Here is a 25,565-nt window from a genome sequence, read left to right on the forward strand (position 1 = left end):
AAAAATATGAATAATAAAATGGCAATAACTACAAATCTATCAACAATTACTTTAAATGTAAATGGATTAAATGTTTCATTCAAAAGACAGGGTAGATAAATGGGTAGGAAAACAAGACCCTTACATATGCTGCCTACAAGAGATTCACTTCCGATTTCAGGACACGCACAGACTGAAAGAAAAGGGATGGAAAGAGGTATTTCATAAAAATGGAAACAAATAAAGCTAGGGTAGCAACACTAATACTATATATAACAGACTTTAAAATAAAAGCTATAACTAGAGACAAAGAAGGACCCAGTAACCCCACTTCTGTGTATCTATCTGAAAAAAAAATATTATTAAAAAAAATAAAACATATGAATTCTTATGTTCACTGCAGCTTTACAATAGTTATGATATAAAGGCTACCTGGTGTCCATTGATGGATGAATGAATAACGAAGATTGGTACACATATACAATGGGATACTACTAATCAGACATAAAAAGTGAAATCTTGCAAATCTGCAACAACATGGATGGACCTAGCAGGTATTGTGCTGAGTGGAGTAAGTCAGACAGAGAAAGACAAATGCCATTTGATTTCACCTACATGTAAAATCTAAAGAACAAAAGAAACAAACGACTAAAACAGAAACAAACATAGATACAGAGAACATTTTGATGGTTGCCAGATGGAAGAGGGTCAGGTGTGGAGTGACAAAGGGGTAGAGATTAAGAAGTACAAGTTGGTAGTCACGAAATAGTCATGGGGATATAAAGTATAGCATAAGTAATATAGTATATAATATTACAATACTGTGTATAGTGTCACATGGTTACGAGATTTTTTGGGTTGATCACTTTGTAAGTTATATAAATGTCTAATCAGCATGGTGTGCACTTGAAACTAATATAATATTATATGCCAACTGTATTTGAAAATAAAATAATATTTAAAAGTAACAAACACCATATTTATAAAAGACTTAGTATTACAAAAGTAAAATATCTCATTAACTTTTATATTGACTACATGTTGAAATAATAATATTTTGGATATACTGAGTTAAGAAAAATATATTATCCAATCAACAAAAAAATGTTTGGAACAAGAATAAGAAAATCTGAGTTTTGGTCCCAGTCATCCGCTTATTTGACGATAGGAAAATCTCAACTTTCTCATGAACAGAAGACTCCCTTCTAAACTATCATAAATTTACCATCTGTAGATCAGTAAGGACCAATGCTGCATTGAGAAAGTATGAGGCAATGCTAAATTCCCATCACTTAACATTTATGTATTTCTCAAATATTTAGGGACTGTTATACACCAGGCCCCTTAGACACTGGGGATATAAAGATAACTAAGACATGATCCTCAATCTCCAAGAGTCTAACAGGGCCAACAGATCTATAAGCAATTATTATACTGTTCAAAAAATGTTACATTATAAAAATATTCAGAATACTTCAAAGTACAGACAAAAAGAAAAAGTGATACTCCTGGGATTATCAAGGAAGACTTTACTAAAAAGCAATATTTGGCTATGTCTTGAAGGAGGAGTAAGAATTTTTCACATAGAATTGGGTCCAGCATGAAAAAAGGCACAAAGATTTGAGAATATTGTATATTCAGAGAAGGTAATGAATGGTGGGATGCTGCTGAAACAGGGTGTATGGAGGAGAAATTTCTCTGAGAATTTACAACTGCAAACCTGAAGCACAGGTAATTATGGTACTTTAATGTATATAATACTTGCATAAACCAGGAGCCTTCAAACTAAGAAATTAATATAAAATTGCTTTGGGCCAATGTTGTAGACAAAATAATGGTTCTGCAAAGTTGTCCATATCCTAATGACCAGAAGCTGTGAATGTAACCTTATATGACAAAAAATAAATAAATAAATAGAAAATCTTTGAATAAATTAAGGATCATGAGATGAGAATACCACCCTAGATTATCTAGGTGGGCCTCAACGTAAACACAAGTTTCATTAGAAGAGGGAGGCCAGAACATCAAAGTCAGAAAAATGAGATGGCACAACAGAGGTTGAAGTGAAGTGCTTAAAGATGGAAGAAGAGCCTGAAAGCAAAGGAATGCAGGTGGCCTCTCAAAGCTGGAAAAGACAGAGACAGATTCTCCCCTGATAGCTCCAAAAGGAATGCAGTACTGCCTGTCTGTACCTTGATTTCAGCCCCATAAGATTCATTTTGTACTTCAGACCTGCAGAACTATAAAAGAATGAATTTGTGCTATTTTAAACTAACACATTTGTAGTGATTTGTTACATCAGCAATGTAAAACTAATATAGTCAGTACTAGCAATGGGTGACAGGCAAAAGGAAACACAAAACTATTTAGGAGAAACATACCCCCTTAACCAGGTCGCACCGGATTTGCATAATACAGCCCCACTTAACAAAATTCAAAATTCAATATTTAGAAAAAAATAAATAAATGCTGACCCTGAAGCTAGAGAGAAAATAACAAACAGTAGTAGTAAACCTCCAATAACTTTACATAATAGAAGTACATGATAAATACATGTTCAAAAAAAAAAGAACTGAAATACAAAAAAAAATGACATTTTAAAAAAATGACCAAACAGAAGTTCTAGAAATAAAAGTCAATAAAAAAAGACAGCTAGATCAAATAGAAAATTAGACATATCTGAAGACAAAATTAACAAACTGGAAAATAAATCTGCAAATGTCTTCTATAAAGAGCCAGATAGTAAATTTTTAGGGTTTGCAGGCCATATAGTTTTTGTTGCAGTTACTTAACTCTACCTTTTAGTGTGAAAGCAGCTAGTCAACATGTAAATAGTATATGTATAAATATGCATTGTTGTAGTCTAATAAGACTTTACAAAAACAAGTAGCTGTTTGTCTTGTTCATTTGTTGCTTTCAGTTTTATATCTCACATAAGTGAAATCATATGGTTCTCGACCTTTTTTGTCTGACTTATAAATATTATGTACTATTAAATTGTATACCTGAAACATATAATTTTATTACCTAATGTCACTCCAATAAATTTAATAAAATTTGGAAAAAGTAGCTGACCTGTGGGCCAGTCTGTAACCACAGAACTAGATAAAGCTGATAAACTACCTAGAAAGCAGTATCAATGATAAAGAGATGAGAAATATAAGAGACATTAAGAAGCATTAAAATAGAAAGAGAATGTCCAATATATAAGAGAATTTCCAAAAGAAAGAATAAGAGAGTTAATGTTTGAAGACACAGCTGACAATTTTCCCATCAAAAAAGGCATTTGATTTCAAGAAGCAAAACAAGTTCTAAGGGATAAATAAAAATAAAATCAATACCTAGAGAGATAAAAGTAAAACTGTAACTATAAAGACAAACAGAAGAATATTAAAGCAATCAGAAAGTTAAGAATTCATTTACAGAAGACTGACATTTCTCAACAGCAACAAAAGAAGCCAGAGGACAAAATGCTGAGAGAAAATCATTCAAACAATCAAACAATCCAATTAGAAAATAGACTAAAGATATGAAGACGTTTTATTAAAGAGGATATACAGATAGCAAATAAGAACATGAAAAATCTTCAACATCTTTAGACATCAGGAAATTGTGAATGAAAATTACAATGAGATAGATATCACTACACACCAATCGGAATTCCCCCCCAACCCAAAAAATAGTGACACCACCAAATGCTGGCAAAGATGCAGAGAAACTGCATTACCTCTGCATTGCTAGTAGGAATATAAAATGGTACTCTGGAAAATAGTTTTCAATTTCTTAACATTAAACGTGCCATTACCGTATGACCCAGAAATTGCATTCCTGAGCATTTATCTCAGCAAAATAAAAACTTAAGTTTACACACACACAAATCTACAGATGATCATTTGCATGGCAAATTCATTTTTAATAGCCAAAATCTGGAATCATCCCAAATGCTCTTCAACAGGTGAATGGTTAAACTATATAATATAGAACACTACTTAGCAATAAAAAAGAACAAACTATTAATATGTACAACAACCTTGATGAATCTCCAAGAGAATCATGCTAAGAGAAAAAAATGCCAAAAAAGCTGCTTACTATACAGTTTCATTCTCAAAATGACAAAATTAAAGAGCTTAAAAAACAAATTAGTGGTTGCTGGGGTTAGAAATATGAGAGGCAGAGGAAGGAGGTGAGTATGGAATAAAAAGGCAACACGAGAGATTCTTGGTTTTGGAGCTGCTCTGTATCTTAAAACTTTTTCCTTGCTGCATCTAATGTACACATAATAAAATTTACGTATTTTTCTGCAACTTATTTTACAGGATAGCATATTGTAGGACATACAAAAGGTAACAGTAGCTGCTTCCACAAGGTGGGAATGCAGGTAGAAAATGAGGATGGGATACAGGCAGGAAAGGAGAGGAGACACACTAGAACTTTTTTTTTTCACTTTCTCATTCTCATGTTGTCTCACGAGTGCTGGAAATTATAAATTCAATTAAGATATCAAAATTTTAAAAATGTATCTGGAAATATGAAAACATACCTCTAAATAACCAATAAATAAAGAAATCATAATGTCTATTAGAAAATACTAAAAACTCATGGAAGACAGCTAATGTGATCCTTAAGAGGGAACTAGAATCATAAATTATTTAAAGAAGGCTTAAATGCTAGAATTAAGAATTTAACTCAAGAAATTAGAAAAAGAACAAGAGTGATTTCAAGCCAAAGAAAGTAGAATAAACAGAGATATTAATTGCATAGAAAAAAAAAGATGCCATAGAAGGAAATAAGCAAAAGCTGGTTCTTTGAAAACACTAATAATATAGACAAATACCTAGCAAGAGAGATCAAGGAGAAATAGAAAAAAAAGCACAAATAATATTAAGAATATAAAATACAGTGCATAATTACAGCTATAGAAGAGCATAGTGAGCAAGGGAGAGAGGCATATGTGATGCAGTTAGAAAGGAGGAAGAAGCCAAATACTGGGGGCAGTAGTGAAAACAGAGAGACCAATTAGGAGGGTTTTGAAGTAGTTTAATGGTAAATGACGGTGAAATGAACTGGAAGGAAGGGTAGAGATGGAGAAAACTCATTAAATTTGGGTTATGTTTTAGAGTAGAGCTGACAGGATATACTGAAGGACTGATCATGAATTTAAGGGAAAAACATAAAGATGTTAAAGGTAATTATTAAGGATAAAATCAATACTCCCTACCACAGCATAAAGGCCTCCACAAAATGGCTCAGGTCTACTTTCTGGTCTCAAACTCTCATTAACCCAACTCACATAGTCAACCTTTCAGTAATACTAAACATTTTCACCATTCACCTAGCATGCCATGGCCTTTCAATCTGTTTCCTCTTTCTGGAATGCTCTAACTCCTCATTAAATTCTTACCCATCTTTTAAGACTCAGTTCAAATGTCATCTCTATGACACTTTCCCCTAACCTCCAAGACATGATTAGTCACTCCTTTTTCTGGCTTCACTGTTTGTATCTAGTAGTAAGAGTAGCAACAGTATATTTAGAATAACAGAAATTAACATTAAATGAGGGTTTACTATATTTCGGGCACTGTCATAAAACCATTACATAGATTACTGCATTTAATCCTATAACAATCTTATAAACTAAGTACTATTATTCCTTTTATATTACAAAACTGAAGTAAAGAAAAATAAAATAACTTGTCGAAGTTTACATATTTAAGTAAGTGGAGAAACCAGGATTTGAACCCAGGAATTCTGGCTCAAGAACCTATACGCAACTTCCCCATCAAGTCAAAGTATAGGAAGTTGGTAGGAATGTAAAATGGTAGACCTGTTATGGCAAACAGTATAGCAGTTCCTCAAAAACTTAAAAATACAATTACCATACGATCCAGCGATCCCAATTCTGGATATATATCCAAAAGAACTAAAAAGAGAATCTTGAAGATATATTTGCACATCCATGTTCATAGAAGCATTATAAGAGGTGGAAGTAACCTAAAAGTTTATCAAAGATGAATGGATATGGCATAACACATACAATGGAATATTACTCAGACTTAGAAAGGAAAGAAATTCTAATGCATGATAAAAAAAGGATGAACCTTGAAGACATTATGCTAAGTGAAATAAGCCAGGCATGAAAAGACAAATATTGTATAATTTCAATTATATAAGGTACCTAGAATACTCAAATTTATGAAGACAGAGTAGAATGGTAGTTACCAGGGACTAAGGGGAGGAGGAATGGGAAGTTATTGTCTAATGGGTATAATTTCCGTTTTGCAAGATCAAAAGAGTTCTGGAGATCTGTTGTACAACAATATGAATATATTTAACACTACTGAACCATATGCTTAAAATAGTAAAGATGGCAATTTTTTTTTACCATGATTTAAAAGCTATTAAAAAAAAAAAAACAAGGGAAGGTATGTCTGTAAAACAGAGATATATGGTACTATTATACATTTAAATAAAAAATGGAAAGTAGCATTGGGAAGATTAAATCTGACTATAAAGAGCCTTAAATGCTAAAATGAATAAAAATGAGAAAATATTTAAACCTGGCCCATAGCAGAGAAACATCCTATAAATAAATTCCCGGATGTTTCTAAACTCTTAAAAGCCACAAACCTGAGGATCTAAAGCAGAAGAAAAAAGTATTCTCATTTTGAAATACTATTTTATTAAGCTGTAAATTCTTAATGCAGGCCCTTTCTAATCAATTCACTGTTTATGGAAATAAAATTTAGCTTCTTATGTTCCCAATCAAAATTTATTGTGGCATATTAATAAATCCTATGTGATTTCTAAAATATTCTTCATTCTGGGAAGACCTCAGATTTTGGAATGAAAAAAAAAGAAACATGAAATAAATTGAAATTTAAAGTTAGATAAGCACTAGCTGGGTAAAGTTAAAAAAATTAATTAAATTCTCTATGCTTCATATTCCCCATTTGTTAAACTGGGAGAACACCACTACTTTGCTTGGCTGTGATGGTAATTAAATTGCATTATGTAAAGAAATTAATATAGTGAGTAGCATAGAGTACAAAAAAAAACTTTGGGGAATTTAAGATTTATTTTTAATTTTAGGTTAATTAACATTATCAGAAATAAATTTGTATTTGTATTTTTAAGCCTTTTAAAGCACACTGGCCCAGTACCTGTGCTTTCAAGGTAGCATATTTTTCAGCATGTAAATCCATGATATGTCAAAAAGACTAAATTAAGACATTAACACAAGCAGTCATGCACATAACAGTGAAAGAGAATTTCAAGGGCAGGACTTATTTGAAAACTGAACCTAATTTAATTCGAAATTTCATCCAATTACTAAAGAGTTAATATTTTTCAAAATAAATTTAGAAAGGTATAAATATAAATGAACTAATATCACTTTTTGGAATCCTACATATTTACAATAGGATAATATATAAGAAATCACCATAACCTATAACAAATCTAGTTATTCTCTGTATTCTGGCATTCTGAAAAACGCTGCAGTTACTATCTAACGGAAAATATAAATTCTATTTCTTCTTTTATCTTTTTTTCTCCTATTTAGTGAACAATTAAAGTACCAAGATACAATGATCAAAAGCACTAAATAGATAGGTGGAGAGTTAAGGACTTATTTCAGGAGAAAGCTGGAATGGAGAGCTTTAAACTATGCTTTATCTTAAACTAATTTTCCATCAGCTTCCTTTTTATAATCACATTTAAGGGAAAAAGGGAAAATCAAAACTCTAGATATTTTTCCAATAGTTTAAATTTTGATTAATTTTAAGAAAATCACTACTCTGTATCTACTAGCTACATTTTTCAATAATCAAATATAAAGCCTAAAATACAATTACATATACAAGTTGTATATGCCCACACACATGTATAAAAAGGGCAGGTATGAGGTTTCCAAGCCTTTTGGAGAATTATTTATCATTTAAAAACAAAATCACTCATGTGAAAAATAAAATTATGGTACATCTGGTTTATTCTCAAAGAAAACATCACTATTACACCGAGAATAATAGTAAGATTTGTACATTATATACTCCACATATTTTGGGGGAAAATTAAACAATTCTAATCATTTTTCTAGTTTGAAAAGTTTATGTATGACATATATGTACAAATGTGTGTGTATTTAAATTTTAATTCTGTATAGAGATATCTAGGAAGTATTAAATGCTACCATTGGTAAACTTACGAATCAACATGCAGGACCCTCTGGCCACTTCTTGAACATGCAGCCGCAATGATGGATTCAGGCAAACCTATAAAAACACACACCTATATCATTTAGAATGCAGAAATATATATGTATGTATATATAAAGCAAAATGTTTGATTCATGCTATCGCTGTATAGAAGAGTTTAACAAAGTGGGCTCATCCTTGCATTCTAAACTATATAAAGTGTTCATTATACCAGTGAATGTTTCCTAAATGTACTACTAATGCTAAATATTTTAGTATATGGAAGAGATATTTTTAAAAACCAAGTACTTCAGTTATTTTTATCAGCAAATCCCATAAATGAGCAAATGTCAAAATACTGTTCATATAGCACTTTGTTATTTAGGAACTATGTCCACACTTAGCTTATCTGATTCTCTCAACTGCACTGAGAGAGTTGCATCCGCACATACATTTTAAAAATTAAGAAGAAACTTGGGTGTAAATATGTAAACTTGTTGTCCAACGCTTTAAGAAAATAGAGTTCTACAGCTAAAATTTGAACCCAAATCTAACTCCAAAGCTGCAGTGACTATGAGGGGGAATGGCGTACATCCACTTAAGCAATAGGTTAGCTAATTTCAAAAGGCTATTTACAAGATATAGTATTTTACTTTCTGGTTAATACAACAGTTTGAAAAGAACATTACTGTTTTGGAATCAAATTATGCCATACCATAAGTTGGTTATCATTAAAAGAAATATATATTACTACTCTCAGTACCGACAAAAGAAATAAAAAATTACCAAAGATAATGATTTTATAAAAAAAAAACTCAGGTGTTCACCTACATAGGCTACTTAATATCCTATGTTGTAAATTCAAGACTCTTTCATAACTTTTTCAATAGAGGCTATTAAATCTCTTGTATCAGTCAGACAAACAAGGCATGTTTAGAAAGTTTAGTAAAATTCTATAGTGCTACTACTGACATTTTCACTGCAATGAAACACTCTAATCCTCTTGGGATTTTCTCTAGTAGAAAAGAAATAGCACCATTCTCTTGGCAGGGATTTAAAGTACACACTAAGCATCAAGGATATCAAGAAAAGGGAATGGTTACCTTTATGTAAAAATCAATATACATGGAAGCAAATGACATAGTTGATCTCTAGTTGAAAAATCACATTAAACACAAGCCCCAGCTGCATTCACAGAAAAACTAGAGTTTTCCAGGGGTGAACACTTTGTAAGTATGTAAGACTTGGTTCAAAGAAGTTCTGACCAAATGTACTGTATATAGCCATTAAATACCAATGGGAAAAAATAAGCCATCATAAAGTTTCAACCTTAACTTTGGATATAAGTCAAAGAAAAAAAAACCAGAAGAATGTGTGGTGTACAAGGAAATAAGAGAATGGAAAGTTTAGAACAGTTAAGCATACTTCTTCAAACATTTACAATTATATTGTTCTAATGTCTTGCATCTTAAGATTATCTAAACTTTTTACACCAAAAGAAATAAATAACTGTTCCTATTAATGAAATGCAGTCATTATAGTACTTTCAAAGCTGTTATGCAGTTTAGTTAGAAAGGACAACAGCAAAGAAATGTTCAGGAAGCAGAATTAGTATGTTAAATTGTTTAGTAATGACAGCATTAACAATACAATACCAAATATCAGTATAAGTCTTTATGGTTCACAATGTATTCATATACATCATCTTTATTCATTCTAATCCCATTTAAGAAATGGGATGAGAAAGGTTAAATAATTCACCAAAGATCAAGCCATTCAGTAATGAGGTATCTCAAATTCAAATTACCATGGTAAAGTCACTCTCTCCAACTTTGACATGAGTCTGAGAATGAGGATATAAGGGTAGGACAACAACATAAAGAAATGGGCATGGACTCAGTCAAACATATCTAGGCTTGAATCTTAGTTCTGCTGCTTAACTAAGTTGTGCAACATCAGACAAGTCACTTGACTTCCTTCTGAGCCCTTGTTTCTTCATCCATCAATAGGAATACCACCATTTACCTCATAGAATTGTTCAGTTGTTAGCAGGAGATACTTGCATGATAAACACTATATACTTTTATTATGCTTCAGAAAGATATTTTAAAAGTAGTACACTTTCAACTAAATACTACTCCAAACATACACCTATTTTTACCAGATGCCAGACTCCAATGGCAAACAATAATAAAATCACTCTCTTCTATTTGGCCCAAATTAGGGGCTACTTTGTGTAGTGAAATACACATGTGATTAACATGTGGTTATTTCCAGGGTTGTAATCAACACTGTCAGAAGTCACGTCTCCACCGACAAAGCAAAGCCAAGAATGGATTTCAATACTCAACGTGATTTGAGTAGAAATTACATAAAACCAAAATGACTATCATTTATGCTTTCCCTTAAAACTTCCATCCAGACATGCCCACATATTTGTGAAACTGAGAGGCTGTTCCCATGTTAAATAGCAAAGGCTTATTTTCTTCATGCTTAGAATGATTAAAATAACAGACTAATGAAACCATTAGTGATGTCTTCCTGGCCAAGATTTCTTATTTCTTCCCACCCCCTAATAAACATTGAGTTCCTTGAACAGAGGGGGAACATGGTAGATTCTCTGTAAATATCTGTTGAAGGAAAGAAAAGGAGAAGAAAAATGGGGAAAGGGAAGATGGCAAGAGGAATAGAGCAGACTGTGATAGGTGGTGAGGAAAACAAAGTTAAGATAAAGGCATTTTCTAGTCTAAAAGAGCCCGGAGTATAAAGAACACAAATTTATATAGATTAAAATAATAAATGTAATGGAAACTGGTACAGGAACACAATGGAAAGCAGCATTTCCTCTGCAGAAGGGAATTATGAGAAGCTCCAAAGAGCAAGGGACATCAGCTGGGGTTTTCAGGATCTGTAACAACCCAACTGAAAAGTGTAGGAGGAAAGTGAAAGGAAAAAGGAAAGTGGAAGGGAGTATTCTTAGGAAAGGGTGAAGGAAGAGAGAACCAAAAGGTAATAATGATAAAAGAATGGTTGGAGCCAGGCTATGGTGTCTGAACTAGAACCTGTAAGCAACAGGTACTCTTGAAAGGATTTTAGCCAGAATGTGACCAAATCAGTGTTTCAGAAAAACAATTGTAGTCACAGAATGAAGGATGAACTTGTATAAAATTTGAGCTTTAAGTCTCAGGTTTGATTGATTGACTAATTGATTTAAGAAATGATTTAATTTTTCCCCCTGTCTTGTTTAATTCTTGTTTAGGAAAAGTTAACATAACCTTTGTGGTCTTATAACCTTTCTAACTTAGTAAAAAAAAAAAAAAGTAAAATAACTCCTTGTTTTATTTAAATTAATATTTATAAGCCAATTTTAATAACAGGCAAACCTTGACTAATTTCAAAATAGAACATTTTTTAACACTTGGCACCATAAAAAGTGAACTACTTCCGAATCATTACTCAAATTCACATGACATTCTTTTGAGGCATTTATGTGAAAAATAAAAGGCTTGAATGAATTATCTAATCTCTCCCACTAGGAAAAGCCAGACATGAGTTAAAAACAGATAACCTCGATCAAGATCAAATCATACTGTAATCACACTGTAAAATATCTATGTGCACACAGATATACAATTACAATGTTTTCAACTGTAATATGGGGCAAACTGTACAACTCATAGGGGTATATGGAGGAACAGGTACAAAATGATATAAAATACCTTACGCAGTGCCTCCTAGCATGTTACTGACATTCAATAAATATTGGTTCTCTTCCATTCTCTTTCTTCTCCAAAAAATCAGTTGAGGAAAAAAATACTATCATTTGTTAACTATTACTTATGTTAACTAACATCAAAGATCTAACAACATAAAATAGTTATTTTAAACAGAAGTCCAATGGCCTTTTCTACATGTACACTATAGAAATTCATCAAACATTTTAATATCATTTACACATTTCACATTTATTAAATGATTATTAAATTCATTAGTGAGACTGTATCAAAGAACTCTGCTAAAAGATTATAGGAAAAATGTATAATTCTGATACAAGACCAACAACTTTTATTGACAAGTCATTTTTATCAAACACAGGTAAATATTAAGTATTAAATTAGCATTTCATAATAGTTTGTAATGGGGAGAAGTGAAGTTTATTACATACTGCCCTTATCAGTTGAGGTTCTGTTATAAACTTGGTAGTTAGAAAAAATACATTAGAAGTTCACAGAACATTATATGATCATATAACAAACATATATAGTCCCAGTTTTTGGCAATTTTCCACAACCTGTCTAGATAAAATAGAGATGTTTCATTATCAAATGAAGGAGCTAGACTAAAATCAGAACCAAAAAGGTATGAAATTAATATTTTCAAGATTATCTAAAACATTTTACAGAAATGAAACCATTATTTATTCATTTTTCAAAAACCCCTTTTAATCCAAATTCTTAATGTTAAACCTCATTTACAACTATAATATTTAGGTTAGTTCTCTATGATCTATTCTTAAAACTGTATTAATATCTGGAATTTATTTTCCTAACACTATACTTACATAAGATAAATGTAAAATAAAGTACTTACACCACTCCCAGCATATCGAACAATAAATAACAGATTCCCCTGACAAGACTTTGATGACCTGGCAAAGCCCGAGTGCCTTCAGCACAAATCATATGACACCATAAATCATTCTTTATTTTATAGAACATTTCAACATGGATTCCTGCTTTCTTTCTTAAAAGTCATTTCATGTGTTATTTATAACTAGTGAAGACCAGAATGGAAAGAAAATTACATAAAACTAGAAAATTTACTGTGACTGTTATTTATATATATATAAAGAATAATTTTCTTTAGGAAAAAAAGAGAATCACTGGCAAGGAAAACCTTGTGAGTACAACAAGCCCTTAGAGAGCCATACCATTTGCTACTTACACAGCACCATGTACAGACCTTCTGCATCATCGTAAACAAACCATAAACATTAGGTACAGAACTAACTAGAATCAGAAATGCAAAAGTAAAACTACAAACTTAACTTACCCCATAGCCACTAAAAAGACATCAGAAAATTAGGCAGAAATTGAATTTCAAACCAGATTTAAACAGTTTGTTCATTCTTATCAAATTCTAAATTAAAAGTTTAGATCTTATATTTATTTTAGTGATTTAACTTAAAAAGGAAAAAAAAACTACCCTTGAAGTAGCCTAGGGGACTACCAAGACCTAAGATAAAAATATTTTTTACTTGACAATATTTTAATTTACTTTGACCAACAAAAAGCACCAAACATATTAGTAAATATAGTAACATCTATGGATTTCTTCCTTGCAGGAGAAAACACTGTTATTATTATCTGTATAATTTTTAGAACTTTAGAAAAATATACTATCCATTAAAATATTAACTTGCAAAATTCATGTTAATTAAAAAAAATTACATAGTGTTGAGCTTTTAGGGGTGTCTTAATAACAAGAACGATTTTAATATTCAGGGTACTGAACTAAATTGTCAGGAAAACTGGATTCTTGTTTTAAGGTTTACCCTAAATAACTGGAAAGTCACTTAAAATCTCTGGAATTCAGCTTCTTTGATATAAGTGACCCATAAGGCTTATTACAAGTTCTCAAAGGTGAATGTTAATGGTAGATCAAAAACCTAGCCTCTATTCTTGGGCAGATGACTTGAACTGAAAAACAAAAACAGGGGAAGGGGTCCAAGATGGCAGTATAGGAAGGCCCTGAGCTCAACTCCTCCCACCAAAACACTGACTATACACTTACATATAGAACAATTTGCCCTAAAGAGGAATTTAGCACTGATTAAACGGCTTCCACATAACTAATGATATAGGGACCACAGAGATAAGGGCAGGAGAGATGGAGACATGTTAACAAAAGGAACCCCAACCCCTAAACAGCAACCTGCGGTAGGAAGGGATATCACTGAGAGGTCCATGCACAAACTACCCTGCCCTTGGACACAGCAAGACAGCAGTTAAAGGGGCATCTAGACTACACATGAAAGAAATTCATTTACTAACTCTATGGCATCTGCCAAACAGGAGGATACTGCTGGATCTCTTTCTGGGAGAAGAGGCACCAGCAAGCACCATTTTTTAGATTCCTCTTCAACCTTAAGAGTGCAGGTGGAAGCACAGTCCAGACACTCTAGCAGGCCTTGCAACCAGTGCACCCTGGGGCCTTGGCCCACATCAGCTCCAGCTGTCACCCAAAAGCAGCTCCAATGCCAAATGCCCCACACCTCCTCCAACTGCCTGCGCTAGCTCCAGCCATCCCACCAAGGTGAACCCCACAAAGAAAGCTCTGGAAAACCCTCGGCCTGAGCCTTAGGCAGTGATCCCATCAAGACAGCCCTGGAGGGACACACCCTGAGGCCTCCCCGGCCCACTCCAGCTCCAGCCATCCTGACAAAGACCCCTGGCAGTTGTCCACTCCAGCTCCAGTGGTCCTGCCAGGAAGGTCTGAGTGGCACACACCAGGACCTCCCTGGCCTGTGCCTGATCCAGCCATCCTGCCAAAGTGGCCCAGAAGTAGCACGCCACAGCTCTGGCCATCCTGCTAAGGCAGCCCCGGAATGGCATGCTCCAAACCCCATTCTGCACCAGATTCAGCCATTATGCCATGGCGTCTCAGTTCAGAACACCATGACCCAAGCCTGTTCCACCTCTAGCCATCCCAGCAAGGCAGACCTGAGACAACCCAGCACATGCCAACTCCAGCCCTAGCCATCCCATCAAGATGGTCCCAACACAGTGTACCATGGGGACCCCGCCCTCCTGAGACCACACCTGCACCAGCTCCAGATGACCAGCCAAGGGAATCCCAGCATGGCCATACCCTGGAACCTCCTGGTCATGCCCACTTAAGTTGTCCAGCAAAGTGGCCCCAATACAGCATACTTTTAGACACCCCCACCAATCCCCTGTCTATTCCATGAACACAGTGGTTGCTCCTACATAAGGCCACTCCTTCGACAGTGGGAAATAAATGTTTTACCTCCTTCATAGAAACAAACATAGGAAATCAAACAAAATGAAGAGACAAAGAGTATATCCCAAAAGAAAGATCAGGAAAAAAGCCCTAATGAATCAAAGATAAGAAATTTTCATGATGAAGAGTTCAAAGTAACTATCATAACATTCCTTGGTGAAATAGGGAGACTGGTAAAACACAATAAGAACTTATACAAAGAGTTAGAAAAATATAAGGACGAACCAGAGCTGAAGAATACAATAACTGAAATGACAAATACACTAGAGGGAATCGACAGCAGATTACATGATAGAAAAGCAATGATCTGGAAGACAGACTAGTGGAATTCACTCAATCAGAAGAGCAAAAGGAAAAAAGAATTTTAAAAAGTGAGAATAGCTTAAGGTACCTAGGACAATATCAAGAATGCTAACAGTCACATTATAGGGAGTTTCAGAAGGAGAAGAGAGAAAGGGGCAAAAAAACTCATTTGAAAAAATATCGGCTAAAACTTAAGTAACCTAGGTAATGAAACAGACATCCAAGTCCAGGAAGTATAGAAAATCTCAAAGAAGAACACCACAAAGAGATCTACACCAAGACATATTATAATTAAAATGACAAAAGTTAATGGTAAAGAGAGAATCTTAAAGGCAGCGAGACAAAAACAACCAAACACATAAAAGGGAAATGTCATTAAACTGTTAGCTGATTTTTCAGCAGAAACTTTGCAGGACAAAAGGGAGTGGCAGGACATATGTAAAGTGCTGGGGGGAAAAATGAGAATACTCTACCTAGCAAGGTTACCACTCAGAATTCAAAAAGAGATAGTTTCCCAGAGGAGCAAAAACTAAAGGAGTTCATCACCACTAAACCAGCCATATAAGAAATATTAAAGGGCCTTTTTTAAGTGAAAAAGGTCATAACTAGAAAGAGGAAAACAGATGAAAGAAAAAAAGTCACACTTGTAAAAGCAAATATACAGTCAAGGCAGTAGAGCAACCGCTTAAAAATCTAGTATGAAGGTTAAAAGATTAAAAAAATATATAACAGATTATAAATACAATAAGTACTTAGGGGATATGCAAAATGAAGTGATATAAATGTGACATCAAAAACATAAAATGTAGGGAGAAGGTGAAAAATGGGGCTTAGAATGTGTTTGATCTTAAGCAACTATCAGCTTAGACTGTCATACATACACACACACACACACACACACACACACACACACACACACACACACGGCAGAAAGGAACCCAAACATCACACTAGAGAAAACCATCAAAACCACAAGAGAAGAGACTAAGAAAAAAAGAAACAGAGAACTACATAAACAAACAAAAAAAAATTAACAAAATGGCAATAAGTACATACCTATCAATAATTACTTTAGATTTAAATGAATTAAATGCTCCAATCAAAAGACACAGAGGAGCCGAATGGGTAAAAAAACAAGACCCTTACATATGCTGTCTACAAGAGACTCACTTCAGACCAAAACACATACACAGACTGAAAGTAAAGGCAAAGAAAAAGATATTTCATGCAAATGTAAATGAAAAGAAAGCCAGGGTTGCAATACTCATATCAGACAAAATAGACTTTTAAATAAAGAATGTAAAAAAAGACAAAAAAAAGGGCCATTAAACAAGGATAAAGCAGTCAATCTAATAAGGGGATGTAACATTCCTAAATATTTACACACCCAACACAGAAGCACCTAAATATATAAAGAAAATATTAGCAGACATAAAAGGGGAAATTGACAGTACTATAATAATAGCAGGGGACTTTAATACCTCACTTACATCAGTAGGCAGATCGATCAGAGAGAAAAATCAATAAGGAAACATTATTCTTAAAGGATAAATTACAACAGAGGGAGTTATATATATTAATAAAACATTTCAACTAAAAACTGCAGAATATACATTCTTTTCAAGTGTACATGGAAAATTCTCTAGGACAAATCATGTTAGGTCACAAATCAAGTCTCAAAAAACTCAAGACAAACTATATCAAGCCTCCTTTCCAACCACAATGGTATAAAACTAGAAATTAAAAGAAGAAAACTTTAAAAAAACACAAACATGAGGAGACTGAACAACATGCTACTAAACAACCAAAGGGTCAATGGAGAAATCAAAGAGGAAATCAAAAATCACATTAAAACAAACAAAAATGAAAAAGAACTAAAAGAAAAAAGCCCAAAGTTGATAGAAAAGGAATATCACAGCAGAAATAAATGAAATAGAGACCAAAAAAAAAAAAAAAAAGCAATAAAACTAAAACCTCGTTCTTTGAAAAAAATAAGCAAATCAATAAAACTTTAGCCAGACTCAAGGGAAAAAAGGGGAGAGAAGGTCTAAATAAATAAAATTGGAAATAAAAAGAGTATAATTTACAACTGACACCACAGATATACAAAAGATAAAAATACAAGTTATATGCCAAAAAATTAGAAAACATAGAATAGACATATTACTAAAACATCTTTCAAAAAGAATCATCAAGAAATAGAAAACCTGAATAGACCAATTACAACAAATAAAATTAAATCATTAATTTTAAAACTCCCCAAAACAAAAAGTCCAGAACCAGATGGTTTCACAGGTAAATGCTCATTAACATTCGGAGGAAAAGTTAATATCTATCCTTCTCAAAGTATTCCAAAAAAAGAAGAGCAAGAAATGCTTCCAAGCCCATAAAGTCAGCATTACCCTAATACCAAAACCAGACAAAGAGACTACAAAAAAAAGAAAAAAAAGAAAATCACAGACCCATATCCTTGATGAACATAGATGCAAAAAACCTCAGCAAAATAGAAAATACCAGCAAATCGGATGTGACAATACATTGAAAAATTCAAACACCATGATCAAGTGGGATTTGTAGCAGGGACGCAAAGATGGTTATACACCTGCGAATCAATGAACATGATACTCCACATTAACAAAAAAAATGATAAAAATCATATGATCATTCAATAGATGCGGAAAAAGCATTTGATAAAATTCAACATTCGATTATGATAAAAACTCTCAACAAAGTGAGTATAGAAGGTACATACCTCAGCATAAGAAAGGCCATATAAAATAAACTCATAGCTAACATCATGCTTGATGGTGAATAGCTGAAAGCGTTTCCTCTAATATCAGAAACTCTTGCCACTTTATTCAACATAGTATTGAACATCTTAGCCACAGCAATTAGTCAAGAAAAAGATTAAAAAATATCCAAATTAGAAGAAGTAAAACTGTCACTATTTGCAGATGACATGTTACTATATGCAGAAAACCCTAAGGAATCCACCAAAAAAACTATTAGAACTAATAAATGAATTCAGTAATAACAGATACAAAATTAAAATATAGAAATTGGTTGTGTGCATATATTAATAACACACTACCAGAAAGTGAAATTAAGAAAAGACTTCCATTTATAATTGCATCGAAAAGAATAACATACTTAGAAATAAATTCAGTCAAGGAGGTGGAAGACCTGTACCCTAAAACCTATAAGACACTGATGAAAGAAATTGAAGGAAACACAGATAAATAGAAAGATATACCTACCATGCTCATAGAATGGAAAAGTCAATATCATTTAAATTTCCATACTACCAAAAACAATCTACAGATTCACTGCAATTCCCATCAAAATATCAAAGTCATTTTTCATAAAACTGGAACAAAAAAATCCTAAAATTTGTATGGAACCACAAAAGAATGTGAACAGCCAAAGAAACTTAAGGAAGAACAAAGCTGGCAGCATCGCACTCCTTGATTTAAAACTATACTACAAAACTATAGTAATCAAAACCGTATGGTACAGGCACGCACACACACACAAAAAAGACGCATGTCAACTGAATAGAGAGAACAGAAATTAAACTACACATATATGGTCAATTGATGTATGACAAAGGAGGCAAGAATATACATTGGAGAAAAGGCAGTCTCGTCAATAAATAGAGTTGGTAAAACTGGAGAACACATGCAAAAGAATGAAATTGGACCCCTATCCTACACCATATACATAAACTCAAAATAGGTTAAAGACTTGTGTGCAAGACCTAAAACCATAAAACTCCTAGACAAAAACAGAGGCAGTAAGCTCTTTGATGTTGATCTTAGACATTTTTTTGGACCAATCTCCTCAGGCAAAGGCAACAAAAATAGATAATAAACAAATTGGACTACATTAAACTGAAAGTTTTTACAGAGTGAAAGAAACCATCGTGTCTATCAATACATGGATAAAGAAGATGTGGTATAAATATACAACAGAACATTACTCAGCCATAAAAAAAAAATGAAATCTTACGATTTGCAAAAACATGAATGAACCTAGAGGGTATTACATTAGGTGAAATAGATCAGAGAAAGACAAATACTGTATGATTTCACTTATGTGTGGAATAAAAATACAAAACAAACAAATAAAACAAAATGAAAACAGATTCATAGATACAAGAAACAAACTGGTAGTTACCAGATAGGGCAGTATTTTGGGGGGCAAGTGAAACAGGTCAAGGGGATTAAGAGGTATAAACTTCCATTATAAAATAAATGTCATGGGGATGTAACATACACTGCATAAGGAATACAGTCAATAATATTTTAATAACTTTGTATGGTGACAGATGGTAACTAAACTCATCATGAGGATCATTTCATAATGTATATAAATACTGAAACACTGTGATATGCACCTGAAACTAATAGGATATTATACACCAACTATGTTTCAATAAACATAAATTAAATAAAAATAGCATAGAAATCTGAAAAACTTTAAATAAAAACAGGATTCTGGGAAGATGGCATTAGCAGCAAAGTTACTGAATTTTCCCCATAGATCCACATAAAAACAAACAAGTGCAACCAAGATACCAAAACACCAAATATCCAGGGATAACATCTACAGCTAGGTGACAAAATATCATGATGAACTCCAAAATGCAGGCAGGTCATTTCAAGCCGCCAATAGCTATAAGATGCACATGGTATCAGAAAGTGTTGTGCAAGAAGAAATAAATGGAAAACAAATTTGTGAGAACCCTGAGAGCCAGAGAACCACAAAATTGCTATCAGGCCTTCAATGTAAGCTTGGCAGACCATTCTGAGAATAGCAGCAGAAACTGGGAGGAGACTTGGAGGGATCCAATCTGTGGAGTAATAGAGTGATAGAGGAGAGTGACAGGTGGAGTGGGACCCTATGAACTTAAGAAACCAGCAAACCAAATCCTGCTTCTAGATAAATCCCTCCACTGAGGAGTAACTTGAGAATCTAATCCAAAGTCAGGATGGGGAAAATAGGGCCTAAAGAAAGAAAAGGTCCATACAAAACTGGGGGAGGGTTAATACAACCAACAGATCTCAGACCTCAGGCTATATTTTTTATTACTTCATGAAAACACAGAGACCTAGAGCAGTGAAGTTAAGAAAGCTAACCTGATCCACATTCCCTATTAAAAATGCATGGAAAACTTGTTTCACTTAAAAATGGGCAACACAAAAGGATCTTGGTTGAATCCCATTCAATGTACAGTTAAAAAAATAAACAGAATAAGGAGTGAAATAACATCCAATACACAATGATAGCATGTTAAAAAGACATGCTCACAAATTAGATGAAAATCACAATATAACTATGATAACTTAAACTAAAAGAAATTAAGAAAATGATAGAAGCTCTAAAAGAGCAACATAAAATTAGGAAAACTCAAAAGTTTGGTGATTACATAACAGGAACATTTGAAAAAAAGGTAAAATGACTCAAGAGAAATTAAAGAAAAAATAACTTCAAAATGTAAATGAAACTAGAAGGCACAGTAGAGCAAAGGAACACAGTGGATAAACGCCTTAGGAAAAACTGAAGATGCAAAGAAGAGCATGATGGTACTGTAGTTACATTTAAAAAGGAGAGCCTTTATCTTTTAGTTACAACTGGACTTTCACAGAGACAGACTTGCAATACTTACAGATTCAATGATATCTGGGATTTGCTTTAAAATAATCCAGAGTTAGATGGTGAAATGAGAAGGTGAAGGATACAAAGAAAGTGAGATAGGCCATAAACTGATAACTGTTGAAACTGGGAGATTGGTACCTGGGAGGTTATTTTATTCTACTTTTTGATGTTTGAAATTTTCTGTAACAAAAAATTTTTTAAATGACATAACAAATTTTAGACGGCTAATAAAAGATTGGGCTACCAAATAAAAGAATCCCTCGGAAAGCAGAGATTCAGTATCCTGCTTTTCACCTTAACTGAGAAAATTGTATCAACTCAAATCATTTTAATAAAAATGTTGTTAAGTATTGAAAATATTTGCCGAAGACCCATTCCATGCCAGGAAATAAAATAAGTAGATTCCACTACAATTAATTTTTACTTAATTCTCTTAAAACTAATATTGCATCAATATAAGTGACTGAAACGATTCTTTCACAGCAAAGGATATCCCAGCTGAGCTGTCTTCAAACTTAATAACAAGATTTAACTTGTGATGAGGAAAATAACATCCCTTTGTTCTTAACACATTTTATATATGTGCCACCGAAGAAAATGACCTTGATATACAGCCATGAGACTAAAACAGATGAGACTGTGTGTTCATTTCAAGAATGTTATAAAATCACACGATGAATAACCTGCCTCCTATATATGAAATCTTTCCATGAAATTCATGCTCTTAAAAGCAGAGAAAAAACTTATGAGCCTTATAAACTAAATTTGAAAGCACCTATGACTTTATTATTTATAACTGTACAACATTCCTTAAGGTAAAAACACTTCAAGGTTTTAAATATAATTTCACTATTTAAGAGAAAATCAGCTGTATATCATTGATAAAGATCAAAGGCTAATTATTTTATCTTGCTTATTAAAAAGCTAAACAATGGTAATTACAGTTTACTAAAATAAAACAGTTAAAATACAAAATTTTATCTAATGAAAACAACAATTTTATTGCATTAAGAATTCCTTGAACACTGTATCAAGAAGGATAAGCCAAAATCAATGTAAAAGGTCCATGAATCACTTGCCAGTGTGTTTGCACTTTAAAATGCACATTAAAAATACCTAAAAAGACGAGACCTGGCAAAATGGTGTAGATGGTAGAAGCTTTGTTCATCTCTTGCAACTACATCAAAGTTGTGACAGAAACATGGAGCAAATAACAAGCAGAGTCATCTGGGATCTAGATGAACGGAAGCCCTACAACTTGGGAGAGAAATAAGAAATCATCCTGCAACAGTAGGAGGTAGGAGGGGGGCAAATAAATTAGGCTGCCTGGTTCCAAGTGGCTGAGTGGGACAGAGGCTGCAGCAGCTGCAAATGTTCCTACTTAAGGGGCCATGTCCATGGCCAGATTTTCACAAAGAAAGACATGCTCGCTCTGAGCACCAGCACCAGGTCAGCTGCTGGGGGTGAGAAGCACAAAGAAGTTAAAAGGGGACAGAGTTGTTGGAGCAAAGGCTGGAAGCAAGGTTTTCTCTCCTGCAGAAGTGACGGCAGTATCCATTGTTCCTGTTGAGCCCTCCCTTCTCCCAGCCTGCAGACTCAGCACCTCCACAGCTGAGACATCATCAAGCTGGACAACAGAGGTCACTCCACTCAGAGGATTCCCTGAAACTCCACCTCCCTCAACTCACAGCCCCACTCAAGCCACATCCAGGTGTGTCCTCAAGAAGTCCTGTGCCCCTTGCTAAGTAGCTCCAAGGTAGTACCTGGCCTCAGTTTCTGGCATGGCCACTTGAGGCTACTATAAGCACAGCGTCTGTGGATTGCTGCTGAATCTTACCAGGTGGTTCCAGAGAGGTAGAAGCTAAATTTAGCCTGCAGTTGAACCCCTCTCAGGACTGTGCCACTGGACACCTACTACACAAAGCCACATTAATAAGACCGGGAGACTTAGGAGCTTTGCTTAGTACATAGAAACAGACACAAAAAGGCAGCCAAAATGGGAAGACAGAGGAGCAGAAACCATGAGAATAGAATAAAGATGCAAGAATAATGGAGTCCAGCAATCTAACAGATGGAGTTCAAAACACTGGTTTTAAGGATGCTCAATGAACTTAGGGGAAGTGTAGATGAACTCAGTGAGAACTTTAACAAAGAGATAAAAATAAAAATGTAAATGGATATTATAAAAGGGAACCTGTCAGAAATGAAGAATGCATTATCTGAGATGTGGAGTATATTAGAGGAAATCAACAAAGTAGATGAAGCAGAGGATCGAATCACCAATAACAGAGGATGGAGAAGTGGAGGACACCCAATCAGAACAGCAAGAAAGAAGAATCCAAAAATATGATAAAAATTTAAGGAGCCTATGGGACAAAATTAAATGTAACAAGTGTCATAGGGGTACCTGAAGAAGAGGGAAAACAAGAAGTTGAAAACCTATTTGAATAAATAATGATGAAAAACTTCCCTCACCTCGGGAAGAAAATAAACATATAACCCCAGGAAACTCAGAAAGTCCTAAAGAAGATGAACCCAAAGAGGCCCGCACCAAGACGCATCATAATTAAAATGTCAAAGGTTAAATACAAAGAGAATCTTAAAAGCCTCAAGAGAAAAGCAATGAGTTACCTACAAGGGAGTACCCATGAGACTGGCAGCTGATTCCTCAGAAGAAACTATGCAGGACAGAAAGGCTTGGCACAAAATATTCAATGTGATGAAAACCCAGGATCTACAACCAAGGTCACTTTGTCCAGAAAAGATATCATTCAGAGTCGAAGAATGGATAAAGAGCTTCTCAGGCAAGAAAACACTAAAGGAGTTCATCACCACCAAGTCAGTATTACAGAAATGTTGGAGGACCTCTCTAAGAAAAAAAAAAAAACACATACCAAAAACATAAATAAAGAATGGTAATAACTACATCTCTATCAAAAAGTACCTCAAATGGAGAAGAAGAAAGTGCTCCAACCAAAAGAGAGATCGGCTGAATGGATTAAGAAAAACAAGACCCCTATATATGCTGCCTACAAGAGACCCACTTCAGATTAAAAGACACACACAGACTAAAAGGAAGGGGATAGAAAAAGATATTGCTTTGATGGACCTATACAGTACTGAGCCGAATGAAATAAGTCAGATAGAGACAGTCAAATATGACATGATTTCATGAACATGTGGAATCTAAAGAGAATAAACAATAACAACAAAAATGGAAATAAACTCAGATACGGAGAACATTTTGAGGGCTACGAAATGGGAAGGGGGTTTGGGGACAGTGAAAAAGGGCAAGGCGATTAAGTACCAATGGATAGTTACAAAATATTAATGGAGATATAAAGTGTAGCATAAGGAAAATAGTCAACAATGTTGTAATAAACATGTAAGGGAGAAGAAGGGTATTACATTTAGTAGGGTGATCACTGTGTGAGTTATATAGATCTCTAATCATTATGCTGTATGACTGAAACTATAATTAAAAACTCATTGAATTGTACATGAAATGTGAGCAATTAATGTTTACATTTAGTTTTTTAAAAATATCTAAAAAGCAGTATGAGTTACTTTGTTGATTTTCTCTTACCTTGTGAATATGATACAATGCTGAAGAAAATATTTTAATCACCTATAACCTAAACCCTAATGATTTTTTTTTCATTTTTCCTTTACTTTCCAGTGTCTGTCCACAAGTATACATAAGGCAGTAGAAGATAAGGAAACTGAAACAGAAGGGTTAAGTAATTTGCCGAAGTCATATACTCAGTAAATAACAAAGTTAATAATACTGGAACCTAGCTAGTCTGGCTCAAGTCTGTGCTGTTAAACTCAGGTCACCTCATTCTCTCTGTCTACCTCCCTAAGCAACTCTATAATAAATTCAGCTTCCCAAATGACTTGATTTTCAGAAATGGGTACTCTAACTGGTAGACACCAAGAATGCTAGAAAGGTATGTTCCTTTTTGTAAATTAAGAAACTAGCATTTAGCGGAAACTATTAAACATAAAAGGAATCAGAGAACTAAAACACAACCTAATAAAAATACTTATTTATATGAAGATTACCTATTGATGTTAAAACAATTATATGAATAGTTGGTATCAAACTGAATATTTGTTCCAAATGATCAATAACAGATTATTTCCAATACAGAGGGGAATAAACGACCATACAAGGGAGTCGTCAAATTGTCACCATCCTAATCCAGGATCAATCTGAGCAACACTCATGGTGAATCAACATGATACTATGCGTCTTCTGGTATGATCCAACATGACATCCGTATCACCAAAGATATAGTCTAGCCCAAAATATTAACTTTGAATCCATCAAGCATTTAGATAGAACTTCCAATTTATAGGCTACAGGAACAAGATAAATGGTACTACAAGGTAGAAAGCACCCAAACC

The 25,565-nt window shown here is 33.8% G+C and overlaps 1 protein-coding gene across 4 annotated transcripts in view; it reads right to left on the reverse strand.

Annotated features, from left to right (window-relative positions):
- Positions 1–25,565, reverse strand: part of CHM (CHM Rab escort protein) — a 190,979-nt gene that overhangs the window by 155,458 nt on the left and 9,956 nt on the right. For all 4 annotated transcript variants that reach the window (XM_016129964.2, XM_016129961.2, XM_036226400.1 and 1 more), the window contains one exon: positions 8,183–8,249. In XM_016129964.2, the coding sequence (XP_015985450.1) occupies positions 8,183–8,249 (67 nt within the window). The remainder of the gene's footprint in view (positions 1–8,182; positions 8,250–25,565) is intronic.

This window comes from Rousettus aegyptiacus, unplaced genomic scaffold (genome assembly GCF_014176215.1).
Source record: "Rousettus aegyptiacus isolate mRouAeg1 unplaced genomic scaffold, mRouAeg1.p scaffold_m13_p_9, whole genome shotgun sequence".
In the NCBI taxonomy this organism is placed as follows: domain Eukaryota; kingdom Metazoa; phylum Chordata; class Mammalia; order Chiroptera; family Pteropodidae; genus Rousettus; species Rousettus aegyptiacus.